General features: G+C 37.8%; 2 protein-coding genes across 2 annotated transcripts; both read left to right on the plus strand.

Moving 5' to 3' along the window:
* The first annotated feature begins 1,042 nt into the window (after positions 1-1,042).
* LOC125582126 (protein SINE2-like) lies at positions 1,043-10,079 on the plus strand. Its single transcript, XM_048748645.1, has 6 exons — positions 1,043-1,212; positions 8,672-8,678; positions 8,737-9,102; positions 9,250-9,648; positions 9,723-9,957; positions 10,003-10,079. Exons 1-6 carry the CDS (start codon positions 1,043-1,045, stop codon positions 10,077-10,079), a joined length of 1,254 nt encoding a protein of 417 aa, XP_048604602.1.
* A 1,988-nt stretch (positions 10,080-12,067) lies between these two features.
* On the plus strand, positions 12,068-13,564 carry LOC125581338 (protein SINE2-like). The gene is made up of 2 exons (XM_048746587.1): positions 12,068-12,187; positions 12,634-13,564. The coding sequence occupies exon 2, from the start codon at positions 12,657-12,659 to the stop codon at positions 13,035-13,037; it is 381 nt and encodes a 126-aa protein (XP_048602544.1). The 5' UTR covers positions 12,068-12,187; positions 12,634-12,656; the 3' UTR covers positions 13,038-13,564.
* The last annotated feature ends 4,291 nt before the right edge of the window (positions 13,565-17,855 follow it).

Genomic DNA, 17,855 nt, shown 5'->3' on the forward strand with positions numbered 1-17,855 from the left:
CCACTCTCTCTCTCCCTCTCTTCCCACTCTCTCTCACTCTCCCCCTATCTAAATTATATATATAATAATAAAATAAAATTACTCTAAAAAAAGTTTGACAAAAATAAAAGAAAAATTTGGTAAAAGGTTGATAGTTCCTAATCTGCAAAAGAAGAAGATGGGCTTGGAACTATCGACGGACTTCTTGTTGTCTCTGGCAGCAAGCTCTCTAACACCTGAATCACCACAGATCTTAGAAATCAGACAATGATTTTGGCTAATCAAAAATCAGATCTGAATCGAGATACTTAATTCAGCAGTGAGGTACTCGAGGAGGACGACGGCGCCATGTAAACATGAAGCTCCACCACTGAGTCTTTGAGCCTTTCTTCAGGAAACGAGTGATCCTCCGGACGGGCACTGATCGATTTCGATACCGGTTTGGTCTTTGGGCCTCCGGTGGTTTCTCCATTGCACAGAAACTTGATTAAAAGATTACTACAGAGAGAGAGAGAGTTTTAGTAGAAGGAGGTTGGAGGTTTGTATTTTGATATTCAGCGGTCTTCTTCGGACATCAATATCATTGGAGAAGAAAGAAGGAGAAACAATGGTTTGGTTTTTTGTCTGATTATAGTGTTTATGAGTTTGGTTTGTTGTCTGATTATAAAAGTGTAGTGTTTTTGAGTTGGGGTATTGTATATTTATAGAGAAGCTAGCGCCTTCGTAACGGCTATATTTCTCTTAAAGGTTTGAGTCGGTTTCGATCGCCACAAAACGCATGCGTTTCTCCTAACGGTAATAATTTTGGAATCGAACCGGTCTTTGCAACCCACCTAAACCGGTCTTGCAAGCTCATCTCGAACCTAAGCACAAAGAGAATATTGGTCCAACATAGACGTGTCTTTGCTAGCCAGCTAGATAGCCTCGAAGTGTCTTTTGCCAAGCTGAAGAAACACGGTTTCGACGTTGCAGCGCCTCTGACACGGATCAACGAACTCTTGGCTCTCAAAGATAGACAACAAAAGGCAATAGAGATGAGAAAAATGGTCTAGACAAAGAGGTAATGGCTCTTAAAGAAGAGTTTGGTGAGATGGAACACAAGATTCTTGAGCTGGAGAAGCAACAAGTGGATCTGAAAGAGAAGATATGTCAGATGGAGTCATGTGCAAGAGATCGTGGGGTAGAGCTTGACAATCTGGAGTCTGAGTTCAAAGCAACTTCATCTGCTCCCTGGTAAGCAAAACCTGAGTAAAGAAGGAACAAGAGTGCAAGCAAGGTGTGGATCAAGATCAGAGTCCACTGTCTATTTTTACAGTTTTTTTTAGTCAAACAAACTGTTGTCCCAAAGACATGTGAGAACCTAAGATCATCAGAAATGAAGCTAGCTAACTATTTCTTAAACTAGAATCTTTTGTTATTTAATCTGATCTTGACATAGTTAATTGAGTATCTTTGACTTTTTTTGTTTGTTTTAAAATGTTAACCATGTTTGTTCTCAACGTGACTGGACAATGTCACAAGACTCGCAACACTAGCTTGGTCTTGAAATCACAAATCATGGTTATTTACTTATTTTTCGTACTGAATCTCATTGTTAGCAACTTAAAGCAACATTAAGCCTAAAGAACAGTAAAGAAGTCATTTGGAAAATGATAGTTAAAAGATCTTGTGTTGCCTACTCGAAATCATAAAATTATATTTAGACCAAAACAAAGGAATGATTATGAAAGAAATAAGGAAATAGAAATCAAATGATACTAAGATTTTCCTGAACTTAAATGCAAACTGACCAAAATTGGCCATTAAAAAATGGTGAATTTTACCAGGGCCAAAAATTACACTAAATCACATAGGATGAAAATGATAATTTCGAAACATAAGTACTAATAAAGTAAAAACAGAGAAGTTAAGGGGGGTAGATTTGATTTGCTTTAAGACGCAAAAGTTACGGAGAGTTGCCATAATTAAACCCGCGCTCATCGCACCCAAACGCTCTCAAAGTTCAAAAATCAAAGTTGAATCCTTTTTTTTTTTCTGGTTTTCTTCGCGTCGTATCGTAAGAGGAGAAGAAAGATCCATCTCTCTCTCTTGCAATCTAGAGACTTTCAGACTCTTGCGGTTTTTTCTTTAATTTTCAGATTCTTCGTTATTCATCAGTCATTTCGATGGGTATTGATGTTATGTTCACAGATCATTATTAAAGGTGCAAACTTTTTAAGAATCGATTTGCTCAACTATCTACAGGCATTTTAAAATTCATCAGTAGAAGAATGATTCTTTCTTTCGGTTTTTACCAAAGAAATTCGATTAAAAGTTCTGATTTTTTAGGAACTAAACATTAGTTATGGCGTAATCCTCTTATGAAAATATTGCCTTTTTTTTTAGTTTCCTGATTAGGATATGGTTTAGAATCATTGACTATGACTGATCATTTCGGTTAAGTTGTTAGGATATAAAAGAATCCATCTTATACTCAAATGATTGTATATACATACATCTCTAAGTTGTGTATATCTTGTTTAAGATATGGTTTAGAATCATTTGAGTAATGATCATGTGACACCCGTCACCTCCAATCCAGAGAACAGCGGGCCACCAACAATATCTCGTATAATAAAAGCCCATATACCCAATTACACTCACCCAAAGCCTAAATAAAAATCCGAATAAAAAGTCCAGTAGCACCAATCCGTCCAAATATCATATACTCATCTGTCTCACCTGCAAAGGGCAAATGAGAGGTGAGTAACGGGGAAGTCACTCAGTGAGGTATGGGATACTAATCCCGAAGTCCATGGACCCGGACAGAGCACTCCGAATAAATATAATTTAATCCTAACACGTTGCAAACACGGTACCTAAAGTACCCAAAGATCACACAACAGTCCTAGCGAGGTGCACACTCGCTGCCCACTAACAGGCCAAAACACTACCGAAAAGGTGCTCGGTTCATACACACACCGAACAAGTGCTCGGTAACACACGCCCGTAGACGATTTATCGACCTCCTGGGTTACGCGTCAACCGGTCGACTATAGCTGACCATAACCTCCACACAATCCGGCATACAGAAGTCCGTCTCTGTATCCGTCTCAAACAATCACATAACTTCTAATAAAAGAACTATTTTTATTTACCAATTTTAAATGAAACAATCATTGTTGAATCCTCTAACACCCTAGTTCCGGTTTAAGCAAAGAACCTAAAAACTAAACAAGCAATAACAGACTCGATTTCACACAGACGAAAATACATTAGAAATAAATTATACTTATTCAAGGTCCTAAGCCGTGTAAGAGGAATTCGAGAAAATACCCTCACCTTAGCCATGCTTAGAGATAAAGAAATCAACCAAGAAGCAAAACAGGTTGACTTGTGGAACAAGGAAACGTCTTAATATAATAATGCCTTTCGCCTTGGCTTGAGAAAGTGGCACCTCCGGCCAATTGGAACATAAAACATTATTATACAAAGGAAAAAAAAAGTGATTAGATTATGGTCTATACTTTATAGAACTTGACGTAATAATCAAGTATTTAGGTAGACAACCCTAACCTTGGTTTAGCTTGACCAAAGAGCACGTGTTGAGATCTTTACGTAACGTGAACGTCACATGGTATTACGTACATCACATGATCATATATATACGATTTGCAACATGAGATGAAACGGACACAAACATGAAGCGCTTGATGGCATTGATGACATGGCTATGACGACGTCAACGGGAAGACCAGACCGGAGCTGATGACTAGAGATCAATCAAAGGTGGAGGAGAATAAGCTTGCTACACAAGAAAGTGTGAGACCATGATCTCACTTGCTCGGATCTCGACAATGATGGCTTGCGATAACTCCATTGACGAGGACATGGCTCTCAGGTGGTGGCTTGTGGCTCGTGCCGGCGCGAATCAGTGGTTGACGGTGGTGATGAGATGGTGGCTCCGCCTTCAAGTTATCTCCTCATCTCGGTCATGTTCACCATCTAACGGATCCGATACATAACTTCACCATCATGGACGCGGCGGCACAGAACGAAGCGTGTGGTGGCATGGCTACTACTCCGGTGGTGAAGAACGGACATAAGCGATGAGATGCGGCGGCTTCGACGTTAATCATCTCTTCCTCCACGCCGCTAATGATCGTCAATCATAGAAGGAGAACATGAGCGATGGCGGAAGGGAGAGCACGTGTGTGGAGATGGAGGATTGATAAAAAAAAAAGGTGCAATGGCGGCTCATGCTTTCTTATATATATATACTAGGTATGATAACACACACACGTATAGGTTAGGGCAAATGGGTGGAGTACGGGATTAACAATAATTAAATAATTAGAAGAAAACCAAACCATCTGGTTTAGTCTAAAGGAAAATTCAATTAGACCAATAGACCGGGTTACGGTCGTTACAATTCTTTCCTACTTAATCGGAATTCTTCCCAAATGTTTAGTCGACTGTCCAATAACATCCTAAAAGAAAATGATAGGCAATATTCTTTGGATCTCGGTCTCCCGGATCTTCTCTGGCTGAATAGGTGTAAACATTTTTTTTTTAGGTTGTTCTTGAGCATTTCTATTTGCTTCAACGTCCCTTAAACCATTGGTTGCTATACATTAGAGTGCTTCCCCACTTTGGTCTATCATAGTATGTGTGCGAATGATCTTCCATAAAGAGGCTTCATAAGGTGATATCTGAATGCTCGAGTAATAACTGTTACTATACATGAACTATTTCAATGGTAGATATTTTCCTGAATTTTTTTTTTTTCCTCGCGAGCTTAAGCACAAGTCCTGGACATGTCCTCTAGATTTTAGCTCAGCGATACGGTCCATGATTGCTCATATATTATTCTTTATGAAACTTGACTCCGGTAGTCCAATAAGTAAACCCATAATCAACATATCTCATTTCCAATCTGGAAAAAGTAAATTGTGTAATAATCCCTTAAATAGCTAATGTACTGTTTTAACCATCTGACAAGTCTGACATGGAGATACAATGTAGCTACATTTTTTTTTTCACTCTAGGCCAATGATAGTAACACTTCATATATATGTACCTCTTACGTGTCGGCCACTCTGAACTTATAACTCTTTTCTGAATATGCAGCAACTCCTGCTTCTGAAACACGTGACCCACAAAATCCAAAATTTTTTTTACCCTTTTCCAGAAACTACACCTACTTCGTTAGCAACCAATTTATGCTCTCCAAGCTTACCTAACACAATCCGTAACTGCTCAACATGCTCCTCTCTGCTCCAAGAATAAATCAGGATGTCGTCGATGAATACAATTGCGCACTTATCCAAGTGTTTACGAAAACGTCATTCATAAGCTTCACGAATGCTAACGGTGCCTTCATTGAGCTAGTGGTATCACTACAACTCATAATATCCATAACATATACAAAATCCACATCCGTAAATACTCCTCAGCTATAGCAATCTGATGGTATACTGATGCCAAGTCAATCTTCAAGTACCATGAACCTCCATGCAACTAATACAACAAATCACCAATATGCGGAAACGGCACTTATCCTTAATGGCCACTTGTTCAAACCTCTGTAGTCGATACAAAGTCTTAAGCTCCCATCTCTCATCGTTGTAACAACACTGGTGGTCTCTATGGTGAAATACTCGGTCTGATAAAATCCTTAGCCGCTAAATTTTCTATATGCCCTTTCAGCTCAGCCATCTCCGCTCGCGCTTCGTGAAACCGGTTCTGTCCATGAGTCCAACTCGATCATAAGAATGTCTCCTCTGTCTGGTAAAAACCCTTCCACATGCCTCAAATACATTCCCATACTCTACAATAACTGGAAGGTCCTTCATCTCGTGTTGTACATCATCTTTAACCATCGAAATGGTCGCCAAAAATCCATTTGCTCATGTATCCAGTAACTCCTCATCATAAAGCATGGAGGCAATAAAACTCTCGTCTGCTCTAGGAATATCAACTCTTGCCCTCAGGCAATCCAGCACTACTAATTGTCGTGACAGCCAATCCCTCCCAAAGATGACATTGCATAATCTCAGCTCAATCTTTGACGAATCTCTGAATAACTCGATTCATCCACACATAACTGGTACAACTCGAATATAAATAACTCCCAATGTCATATGTCAGCTGTCTGAACTGAAACAACTCTGAAATGATCAACACTGCCAAAAACTAGGCAACAAAACCAAGCGTAACTCCAATATCAACACAACGCAAGCTGCTGCACCCCAATTCAATAGCGATCTCCACGAGTTCACAAACCAAATATACCTCCAAAATTGTCAATATACTCGTACACAAAACAACACATGCCAACCAATGGCTCATACGTCACACCATGTAATCTCCAGTAACAAAACTCGTGGAACGATTGCTTGAAGTAGGGTGGAAGCAGAAACGGCACATATCCACTCATGGATAATCTCGGAATCATGACCGAAGAAACTGATAACTCCTGAGAAAACTGATGAACTGAGACATCACACATCTGCTACTGAACATCTGGCTAGAACCATGTTAGTCGAAGGATGAATGACGATGATTTTACTCATCGTCATTAAAAAAAAAAGACAATTGAGTTAGTAGTTACTCGACAGAATGGTGCTAAAAAAACTTTGCAAACATTTTTTTTATTATATATATATATATATATATATATATAAATTATTTTATACTTTTTTTTAAACGTAGAAAACCGAATCCCCTAATCGCCATCCCGGGTCGAGGCCGGGACGGAACCTGGCTCTGATACCAAATTGTGACACCCGTCACCTCCAATCCGGAGAACAGCGGGCCACCAACAATATCTCGTATAATAAAAGCCCATATACCCAATTACACTCACCCAAAGCCTAAATAAAAATCCGAATAAAAAGTCCAGTAGCACCAATACGTCCAAATATCATATACTCATCTGTCTCACCTGCAAGGGGCAAATGAGGGGTGAGTAACGGGGAAGTCACTCAGTGAGGTATGGGATACTAATCCCGAAGTCCATGGACCCGGACAGAGCACTCCGAATAAATATAATTTAATCCTAACACGTTGCAAACACGGTACCTAAAGTACCCAAAGATCACACAACAGTCCTAGCGAGGTGCACACTCGCTGCCCACTAACAGGCCAAAACACTACCGAAAAGGTGCTCGGTTCATACACACACTGAACAAGTGCTCGGTAACACACGCCCGTAGACGATTTATCGACCTCCTGGGTTACGCGTCAACCGGTCGACTATAGCTGACCATAACCTCCACACAATCCGGCATACAGAAGTCCGTCTCTGTATCCGTCTCAAACAATCACATGACTTCTAATAAAAGAACTATTTTTATTTACCAATTTTAAATGAAACAATCATTGTTGAATCCTCTAACACCCAGTTCCGGTTTAAGCAAAGAACCTAAAAACTAAACAAGCAATAACAGACTCGATTTCACACAGATGGAAACACATTAGAAATAAATTATACTTATTCAAGGTCCTAAGCCGTGTAAGAGGAATTCGAGAAAATACCCTCACCTTAGCCAAGCTTAGAGATAAAGAAATCAACCAAGAAGCAAAACAGGTTGACTTGTGGAACAAGGAAACGTCTTAATATAATAATGCCTTTCGCCTTGGCTTGAGAAAGTGGCACCTCCGGCCAATTGGAACATAAAACATTATTATACAAAGGAAAAAAAAAAGTGATTAGATTATGGTCTATACTTTATAGAACTTGACGTAAGAATCAAGTATTTAGGTAGACAACCCTAACCTTGGTTTAGCTTGACCAAAGAGCACGTGTTGAGATCTTTACGTAACGTGAACGTCACATGGTATTACGTACATCACATGATCATATATATACGATTTGCAACATGAGATGAAACGGACACAAACATGAAGCGCTTGATGGCATTGATGACATGGCTATGACGACGTCAACGGGAAGACCAGACCGGAGCTGATGACTAGAGATCAATCAAAGGTGGAGGAGAATAAGCTTGCTACACAAGAAAGTGTGAGACCATGATCTCACTTGCTCGGATCTCGACAATGATGGCTTGCGATAACTCCATTGACGAGGACATGGCTCTCAGGTGGTGGCTTGTGGCTCGTGCCGGCGCGAATCAGTGGTTGACGGTGGTGATGAGATGGTGGCTCCGCCTTCAAGTTATCTCCTCATCTCGGTCATGTTCACCATCTAACGGATCCGATACATAACTTCACCATCATGGACGCGGCGGCACAGAACGAAGCGTGTGGTGGCATGGCTACTACTCCGGTGGTGAAGAACGGACATAAGCGATGAGATGCGGCGGCTTCGACGTTAATCATCTCTTCCTCCACGCCGCTAATGATCGTCAATCATAGAAGGAGAACATGAGCGATGGCGGAAGGGAGAGCACGTGTGTGGAGATGGAGGATTGATAAAAAAAAAAAAGGTGCAATGGCGGCTCATGCTTTCTTATATATATATACTAGGTATGATAACACACACACGTATAGGTTAGGGCAAATGGGTGGAGTACGGGATTAACAATAATTAAATAATTAGAAGAAAACCAAACCATCTGGTTTAGTCTAAAGGAAAATTCAATTAGACCAATAGACCGGGTTACGGTCGTTACAGATCATTCGGTAGAGTTGTTAGGATTAGAGAATCTAATCTTATACTCAAATGATTTGTATGTATTTTGATCAAAAGGTCAAAGGTCTTTTAGGTTATGATCTAGCTTGTTGGTGACTTCGTTGTGGATTTTATTCTCAGAGGGATCAAAGGAGGGAAACAAAAATGGGGAGAAACCTCGGTTCAACAAGACTGCAATGAGCAACTTGAGAACCATTGTGAAAGATTTGGACGCAAAAGCTCTACATGTGTTTCTCGCTCAACTTTCTGAAACCAAAGAGATCGGTTCTGACTCTGGCGGTGGCTACACGGTCTCTCTCTTTGAAGACCTTGCACGTGCACACGGAGTCAAAATCTCTCCCCATGTGGAAACAATCATGCCGGTTATCGTAAGGACGCTGAGCTCTTGTGGAGGGGCGTTAAGTGTCCAACAGGCTTGCTCAAAGGCGGTTGCTGCTATTGCTAGATACGGAATCGACCCCGCAATGGCGGAAGACAAGAAAAGGAACGTGATCCATTCTCTTTGTAAACCTCTCTCTGATTCTCTTTTAGATTCTCAGCATCTTGGTTTGGGAGCTTCTCTCTGCTTGAAGTCACTTGTGGACTGCGACAGCTGGCGTTTTGCTTCTAGCGAAATGGTTAATACCCTTTGACAGAGCTTAGCTGTTTCTCTCGAAGCCGCTTCTGAGTCTCACATGGCGCTTGTGATAGCTCTCGCTAAGCGCAATGCTTTTACAGTTGAGGCGTACGCGAGGCTTTTTGTGAAGTCGGGGCTGAGGATTTTGGAGTTGGGCGTTGTGGAGGGTGATGCTCAGAAACGGGTTTTGGCTGTGCAGATGCTTAACTTCCTGATGAAGTATCTGAACCCCAAGAGTTTGTCTTCTGAGGTGGAGCTTGTGTTGCATGAGATGGAGAAACACGTGGATGATGAGGTGTATTTTGTTAGAGTGGCTGTTCATGAGACCTTGGGTACAGCAGAGAGATTGATAAGAGAGGCTGATGGAGAGAACTGCAAGATTCAGTTCTCTGGTGGAGAAGGTGATAATATGGAGTCGGTTTGCTTCTATCAGAGGAGCAGAAGCTCTGAGTTCAACGACTCCGTTTGCTCTGTGAGCAATCACTCGAGAAGGTCAAGACGAAACAAGAAGAAGAGACGGCAGAACGTAGCAGGCACGGTTTCAGACAAGATTCGTTCAGTGTACTGCTAGAGAACAGAGAGCAGCTAAGGCAGTACAGTGAAAGCTCATCATCGTCATCGATACATGATAGGTCTGGTACTACTACTCCAACAGAAGACATCTGTGAGAAACCAAAGTCAGAGGCCAAAGTTAAGACAGAAGAGACTGTAACAAGAAGCAAGAAGAGTGTGTTGAGATGAGTTTTGAGTTTCTTCTCTGTTGTGGTTGCAGGGTTTGCTTACTCCTTCATCTGGGTGCATCTGCGAGATGATATGATGATGATGCCTCCTCATCTTGTTCCTACTTGAAGCGCACCAAGTGATGAACATAGAAAAAGCTTAGAACTTAGTAGGTTCGGATTGTGTGTTTTATTGTTCTTCTGTCAATGTGTGGATCAAAAAGAACTGGTGCCAACTGCCAATGTCATCCCTTATAAATTAATCGGGAACATTATACTTTTTATTAAACTAATCATAAAATTAATGAAAAGTACGTACAATTACTATTTTCTTTTCTTTCCTTAAATAAAAGCTACGGAATTACCAAATATGACTAATATATATATGACAATTAATGATTCTATTAATAAAGATTTGATAACAATTTATATATCATCCATCGTTTTTGTTTAATTTTATATTATTAAAATAATTAAACAATCAAATTAGCTATAAAATTAAAATATAGATTTTTTTCGTATATGTTATATTTTGACTTTTTATAAATGACAAAATTACTAAAACTGTTAAAATTATTATGTTAAAAATTAATGATCAATAGTTTAACATTCTCTATATATTAATAGAGAAACATTTAAAAAGTTTGGAACCTGTAGTTTGTACTAATTAAAAAAGTGTCATGCTAAATTGTCACTTAATTGGAATGTTAATTTGTTTACGTGGCGGCTTGAAAATCAATTGAGAATTTTGTTAATCCAAAATTAAATTGCTAGAAAATGTTATATTATATAGTATGTCTATTATGGACCATTCATTTATCAAATTAAAATTTATTATATATTATTTCCTTAAATAAAACATACGGAATTACCTAATGTGATTATGATATATATATAGTAATTAATGATTTTAAATAATGAAGATTTGCTAATAATATGTATTTTTTTATCATTTTTGTGTAATTCTTTATTATTAAAATAAATTACACAATTAATTAATCATATATTAAAATTTTAGATTTTTTGTATATGTTGTATTTTGAATTTTTCAAAACAAGTATAAATTAATAAAACTGTTAAAAGTCTTATATAAACTTATGTGATCAATGTTTAAATTTTTTTCTATAATAAGATACAATGTAATAAAATCATATAAATAAATAATTTTATTTTAATAGGTGTTTATGTTAATATATATATATATACTTCATATCGTTTAAATTTAATTATATATCATATACGATAGATAAGATTGATTGTTTTGATTTATTTATCCTAAAATGATTGCAAATAAACAAGAGCGGTCATTTGATTTATATGTGCAAGCCAATTTATTACATAATAGTAACCGATTTCTTAGTTATTTAATATATAATTATTATTTTATTATTTCATAATAGGCAGAAAAATATAAAATAAGTAATAAATATAAAATATTTATTATGCAAAAAACGCAGATCTTAACCTAAGTATATATCTCTTTAATAATTTTGAATCTTAAACATTTTCTAAATCTCATGCCAAAATAAAAAAAAAAATTAGAATAAACTCAAAAATTAATATTTATATTGAGTAATAACCAAAATGATACAAAAAGAGAAAAATGTCGAAGATAGATAGGATTGGCACGTGAACATAAACTTATAATAACCATAATTAATTTTTAAATTGCTAAATCATGATATAAAACCGAGCTGACATAGTTTCATTGTTACCAAATAGTAGGCATGAAATTTTTCGGCAAACGTTAGGTTTTTATGTGATAAATAATTTTTTGACCTAAAATATTTTAAAAAATTGGATTAGTTCATTAGTAAATAAATTATGTAATTAACAAAAAAAAGTTTTTTAAAATTTTTTTTCTGGGCTAAAAATATTAATTCGATCAATAATATAAATTTTATTTTCTATATGATATTTCTTAAATAATTTTCATATAAATTTACCAAGGCGCATGTCTTATCTTAGTTGACTAATATAAAAACAACATTTACAATAATCAAATTTAGCTAAACCGGAAAATTTCAAGTCTGGACGAACCAAACATTGCAAACCAAAAGGCAAAAATATTTGAACCAAATATATAAATAAATTTTCTGGTTCTTCTTCGCTTCGTATCGTAAGAGGAGAAGAAAGATCCAGCTCTCTCTCTTGCAATCTAGAGACTTTCAGACTCTTGCGGTTTTTTCTTTAATTTTCGGATTCTTGGGTCAATCTTTCGCTATACAACAGACACTGGTACGCTTCGTTATTCATCAGTCATTTCGATGGGTATTGATTTTATGTTCACAGATCATTATTAAAGGTGCAAACTTTTTAAGAATCGATTTGCTCAACTATCTACAGGCATTTTAAAATTCATCAGTAGAAGAATGATACTTTCTTTCGGTTTTTACCAAAGAAATTCGATTAAAAGTTCTGATTTTTTAGGAACTGAACATTAGTTTTGGTATAATCGTCTTATGGAAAGGTTGCTTTTTTTAGTTTCCGGATTAGGAAATGGTTTAGGATCATTGACTAGAATCATCGGTTAAGTTGTTAGGATATAAACGAACCTATCTTATACTCAAATGATTCTATATACATCTCTAAGTTTTAAGAATATGGTTTAGAATCATTTGAGTGTGATCATTTCGTTGTGGCTTTTATTTTGCTGTTGACTTCGTTGTGGCTTTTATTTTAAGAGGGGCCAAGGAGGGAAACAAAAATGGGGAGAAACCTCGGTTCAGCGTTTAGGCAAGAGTTGGCTGATCTTGACAAAGATCCAGATACTAACAAGACTGCGATGAGCAACTTGAGAACCATTCTGAAAGATTTAGATTCAAAAGCTCTACATGTGTTCCTCACTCAAATTTCTGAAACCAAAGAGATCGGTTCTGACTCTGGTGGCTACACAGTCTCTCTCTTCGAAGACCTTACACGTTCCCACGGAGTCAAAATCGCTCCCCACGTGGAAACCATCATGCCGGTTATCGTACGGACGCTGAGCTCTTGTGGAGGGGCGTTAAGTGTCCAACAGGCTTGCTCAAAGGCTGTAGCTGTTCACTGTACTACTAGAGAACAGAGAGCAGCTAAGGCAGTACAGTGAAAGCTCGTCGTCGTCATCGATACATGATAGATCTGGTACTACTACTCCAATAGAAGACGTGTGTGAGAAACTAAACTCAGAGGCCAAAGTAAAGAGAGAAGAGATTGTAACAAGAAGCAAGAAGAGTGTGTTGAGATGGGGTTTGAGTTTCTTCTCTGTTGTAGTTGCAGGGCTTGCTTCCTTCATGTGGGTGCATCTGCGAGATGATATGATGATGATGATGCCTCCTCATCTTGTTCCTACTTGAAGCGCACCAAGTGATGAACATAGAAAAAGCTTGGAGGACTTACGTAGGTTCGGATTGTGTGTTCTATTGTTCTTCTGTCGATGTGTGGATCTTTTGTCTTTTTACTCTCAAAAAGGAACTTGTACCAATTGTTATAAACGCGAAGAATGAATGTCAAGAATACACGCACTGAAAATTGACATTTTCGTGTGTATGTATATTATGTGGAGCCCGCGTCACTATGCACGCACAATCTTACTTTTTAACTTCTATATAAATCGATCATTTCGATTGATTGTAACACATTATCCTTTCTTCTTCTTATAACACATTCTCTTTCATTATCAGTGTTATCTTCTTCCAGCGGGTATAAAATTTTGCCCTATTTAAAATTTCTCGATACTATAAAATTATAAGTTATTTTATAACACGTTATCAGCACGATCACTCTGCGATTCAAAATACAAATGGCAAACATCGAGAAACTCTAGTTCCCGGTTCTGAAAATAACTGGCGAAAATTACGTCGGATGAGTCACAAACGTGAAACCATATCTGGTGATGAAAAAGATAACCGAAACAATTGTAATCGGTAACAAATCACCACCCGAGCATATTGCCGAAGCGATAATCTTCCTGAAGAAGCATTTAGAAGAAAATCTAACGCACGACTATGCAAGCATAGAAGACCCAGCTGAACTGTGGTAAGCTTTAAAAGAAAGGTTCGATAACCAGAGACAAGTCAACCTCCCTCACGCTCTAGAAGAGAGGAAAATTTGAGATTCCAAGATTTTCAAAAGGTTGAGGATTACAATTCCGCTGTCCTGAGGATAGTTTCACTCCTGAAGTATTGTGGTAACCCTGTCTCTGAGGCAGAAATGATAAATAAAACATACAATACTTTCCACAAACAGTTTCACTTCTTGCCCGAAATTTACAGAAAATGCGGGTACACGAGATTTTCTGTATTGATAGTTGCGCTCATGTTGGCTGAAAAGAACAATGAGCTCCTGATCAAAAACCACAATTCCCAACCTACGGGAGCCAAAGCATTTCCTGAAGTGAATGCTACGGCGGTTGAAAATTCGGAAAGGAGAAACCAGACCAACCGAGGTCATGGTCGCCGCTTCAACAACAAACGTAGAAAAACTTACAATCCCAAATGGAAGGGATCTAACAAGTGGGTTAGATCCGAACAAGTTTCTAAGGGTAAAAAAACTCAAGAGGATACCACCCAGAAGCGTGGGACAGTGTGTTACAGATGTGACTGTAAAGGACATTGGTCCCGTACCTGTCGTACTCCTCCACATCTCTGTAAGTTACATCAAGAGTCCACGAAAGGCAAAGCTAAAGAAGTGAACCTCACTGAAAACTTTGAAGGGACATCGTACCTCGATGCGTCCGATTTCGCTAATGAGCTGGACTAAATTACTCCTGAAGAGAACTGAAATGCCTATAATAAGACTATTGAATAGTTTTCAATATTGTCATGTATAATTATTACATTTCCTGTTTTAAACAAATAATGATGTTTTAACATCACTTTAATGTATAATTATTGTGTGTTTCCTTATATGATTATTATATGAATGAATTTTATGTTTTCTTTTATTAATATTTATGAAAATTTCAGAAATGGATCAAAATGCTAATGAAGCAAAATCCAAAAAACGGATTCGTGAAATATGCATACCAGATAGTGGAACAACGCACACTATTCTGAGATAAAAGAGATATTTCTCCGATATAAAACAGACAAGAATTATCGTCAATACAATATCAGGTCCTGCAGACGTGATTGAAGGAACTGGTAAAGCAAACTTTACGTTGCCGAATGGAACAAAATTTTCCATAAATAATGCTCTATATTCTCCGAGTTCTAAAAGAAATTTGTTGAGTTTTAAAGACATATATCTTCACGGATATGATACTCAGTCTGCAACTGAGGATAAAAAGAAATACATGTATGTAACTTCTGAGAAATGTGGTAGAAAACACATATTGGAAAAGTTTCCAGAACTTTCTTCGGGGCTACACCATACTTATATCTATGATATCGAATCAAATCTTGTAGTAAAACGGAACCCATAAGAGTTCACATTATGGCATGATCGCCTCGGCCATCCATGCACTACAATGATGCGTAAAATCAAAGAAAGTTCAGATGGTTATTCACTGAAAATCCAGGAGATTTCTCAAGGGAATAAAATGACATGTGTTGCATGTTCTCTAGGAAAATTGATCATAAGGCCATCGCCAACCAAAATAGATAAAGAATCACCAAAGTTCCTTGAAAGAATTCAAGACGATATATGTGGACCTATACACCCACCTTGTGGACCATTCCACTATTTTATGGTATAATTGACGCATCCAGTAGATGGTCACACGTTTGTCAATTATCATCTCGAAATGTGGCATTTGCAAGATTTCTGACTCAGATAGTCAAACTGCGAGCACAGTTTCCTGATTATACTATTAAAAGAGTTAGACTAGACAACGCTGGTGAATTCACATCCCAAGCATTCAATGACTATTGTATGGTAATGAGAATTGAAGTTGAAAATTCGGTTGCTCATGTTCATACGCAAAATGGTTTGGCCGAATCTTTAATTAAGCGTCTGCAATTGATTGCAAGACCATTGATCATGAGATCAAAACTTCCAACCTCTATATGGGGACATGCCATTTTGCATGCAGAAGCACTCATTCGGATCAGACCGAGTGCATACCATAAGTATTCCCCACTACAGTTAGCGTTTGGTCGAGAACCAAACATTTCCCACTTTAGAATCTTTGGTTGTGCGGTATATGTGCCTGTAGCACCACCACAACGTACAAAGATGGGACCACAAAGAAGATTGGAAATATATGTTGGTTGCGATTCTCCATCAATTATACGATATCTAGAACCACAGACTGGTGACGTCTTCACGGCACGTTTCGCCGATTGTCATTTTGATGAGAAAGTATTCCCAGTTCTAGGGGGAGAAAACAAAAATGTAGAAAATGATATCAAATGGAGTGTACCTTCATTATTATATCTTGATCCTCCTACTAAAGAGTCTGAACTAGATGTTCAAGGAATCATGCATTTACAGAGTATAGCTAATCAGGTACCTGATGCATTTGCGGATACCAAGACGGTAACTAAATCTCATATACCAGCCATGAATTCTCCTGCTTGTATCAAAATATCAAATGAGCAAGGAAAAGCAGATGATACACGAGAATCTAAAAAACGCTTGCAGCTGATCTTGATGATGTTTTTTCATATATTATGTCAAGTGAAATAAATGAAGAAATCGATGATCCAGAACCAAAATCTGTCTATGAATGTCAAAAGAGACATGATTGGGAACAATGGAAAGATGCAATACAAGCCGAACTTGATTCGCTTAATAAACGAGACGTATTTGGATCTATTGTACTCACACCTGCAGATGTGAGACCAGTTGGGTACAAATGGGTTTTCGTTCGAAAGCGAAATGAGAAAAATGAGGTTACGAGATACAAAGCTCGTCTAGTGGCTCAAGTTTTTTATCAAAGACCTGGAATCGATTATGAAGAAACATATTCTCCAGTTATGGATGCAATCACGTTTAAATTCCTGATGAGCCTAGCAGCTGATAAAAATCTAGAGATGCGTCTCATGGATGCTGTTACAGCTTATCTATATGCATCATTAGATACTGATATCTACATGAAAGTTCCTGATGGATTTAAAATCCAAGAAGCATTAAGTTCCAAACCTAAAGAGTTATGTGCAATAAAATTACAAAGATCACTATATGGGTTAAAGCAATCTCGACGTATGTGGTATAATCGTCTCAATGTTTATTTAACAAAAGAAGGATATGTGAATGATCCTATATGCCCATGTGTTTTTATCAAGAAAACAATATCCGGATTTGTAATAATCGCGGTATATGTTGATGATCTTAACATTATCGGAACTCAAAAGCAAATACAAAAGGCATCAGATTATCTCAAAGGAGAATTTGAGATGAAAGATCTTGGAGAGACACAGTATTGCCTTGGCCTACAAATAGAACGTTCACAAAATGGTATATTTGTGCATCAATCCACGTACACTAAAAGAGTGTTGAAATGATTTAACATGGATAAATCAACTCCTCTTAGCACCCCTATGGCCGTTAGGTCACTTAATATTGAAAGTGATCCATTTCGACCACCTGAGGAGAAAGAAGAGATACCTAGTCCGGAAGTACCATATCTAAGCGCAATTGGAGCGCTGATGTACCTTGCAAATTGTACACGGCCTGATATATCATTTGCTGTGAATCTTTTGGCAAGATTCAGCTCATCTCCAACTCGAAGACATTGGAATGGGATTAAACATGTTTTTCCTTACCTCCAAGGAACCATTGATTTAGGCTTGTTTTATCCTAAAAGTTCAAAATGTCAAATGGTTGGTTTTGCAGATGCGGGATATCTTTCAGATCCACACAAAGCTCGATCACAAACAGGATACGTTTTCACGATCGGAGGCACTGCTATATCTTGGCGTTCTCAGAAACAAACGCTCGTGGCTACTTCTTCAAATTATGCTAAGATCATTGCACTCCATGA

This window comes from Brassica napus, chromosome C2 (genome assembly GCF_020379485.1).
Source record: "Brassica napus cultivar Da-Ae chromosome C2, Da-Ae, whole genome shotgun sequence".
Classification (NCBI taxonomy): Eukaryota; Viridiplantae; Streptophyta; class Magnoliopsida; order Brassicales; family Brassicaceae; genus Brassica; species Brassica napus.

Coding starts and splice junctions, on each gene's coding strand:
- LOC125582126 (XM_048748645.1), top strand. CDS start 1,043: ATGGCTCTTAAAGAAGAGTTTGGTGAGATGGAACACAAGATTCTTGAG. Junction 9,649..9,722: donor AAGGTGATAATATGGAGTCG/GTTTGCTTCTAT, acceptor TCACTCGAGAAG/GTCAAGACGAAACAAGAAGA. Junction 9,958..10,002: donor TGTAACAAGAAGCAAGAAGA/GTGTGTTGAGAT, acceptor TTGTGGTTGCAG/GGTTTGCTTACTCCTTCATC.
- LOC125581338 (XM_048746587.1), top strand. CDS start 12,657: ATGGGGAGAAACCTCGGTTCAGCGTTTAGGCAAGAGTTGGCTGATCTT.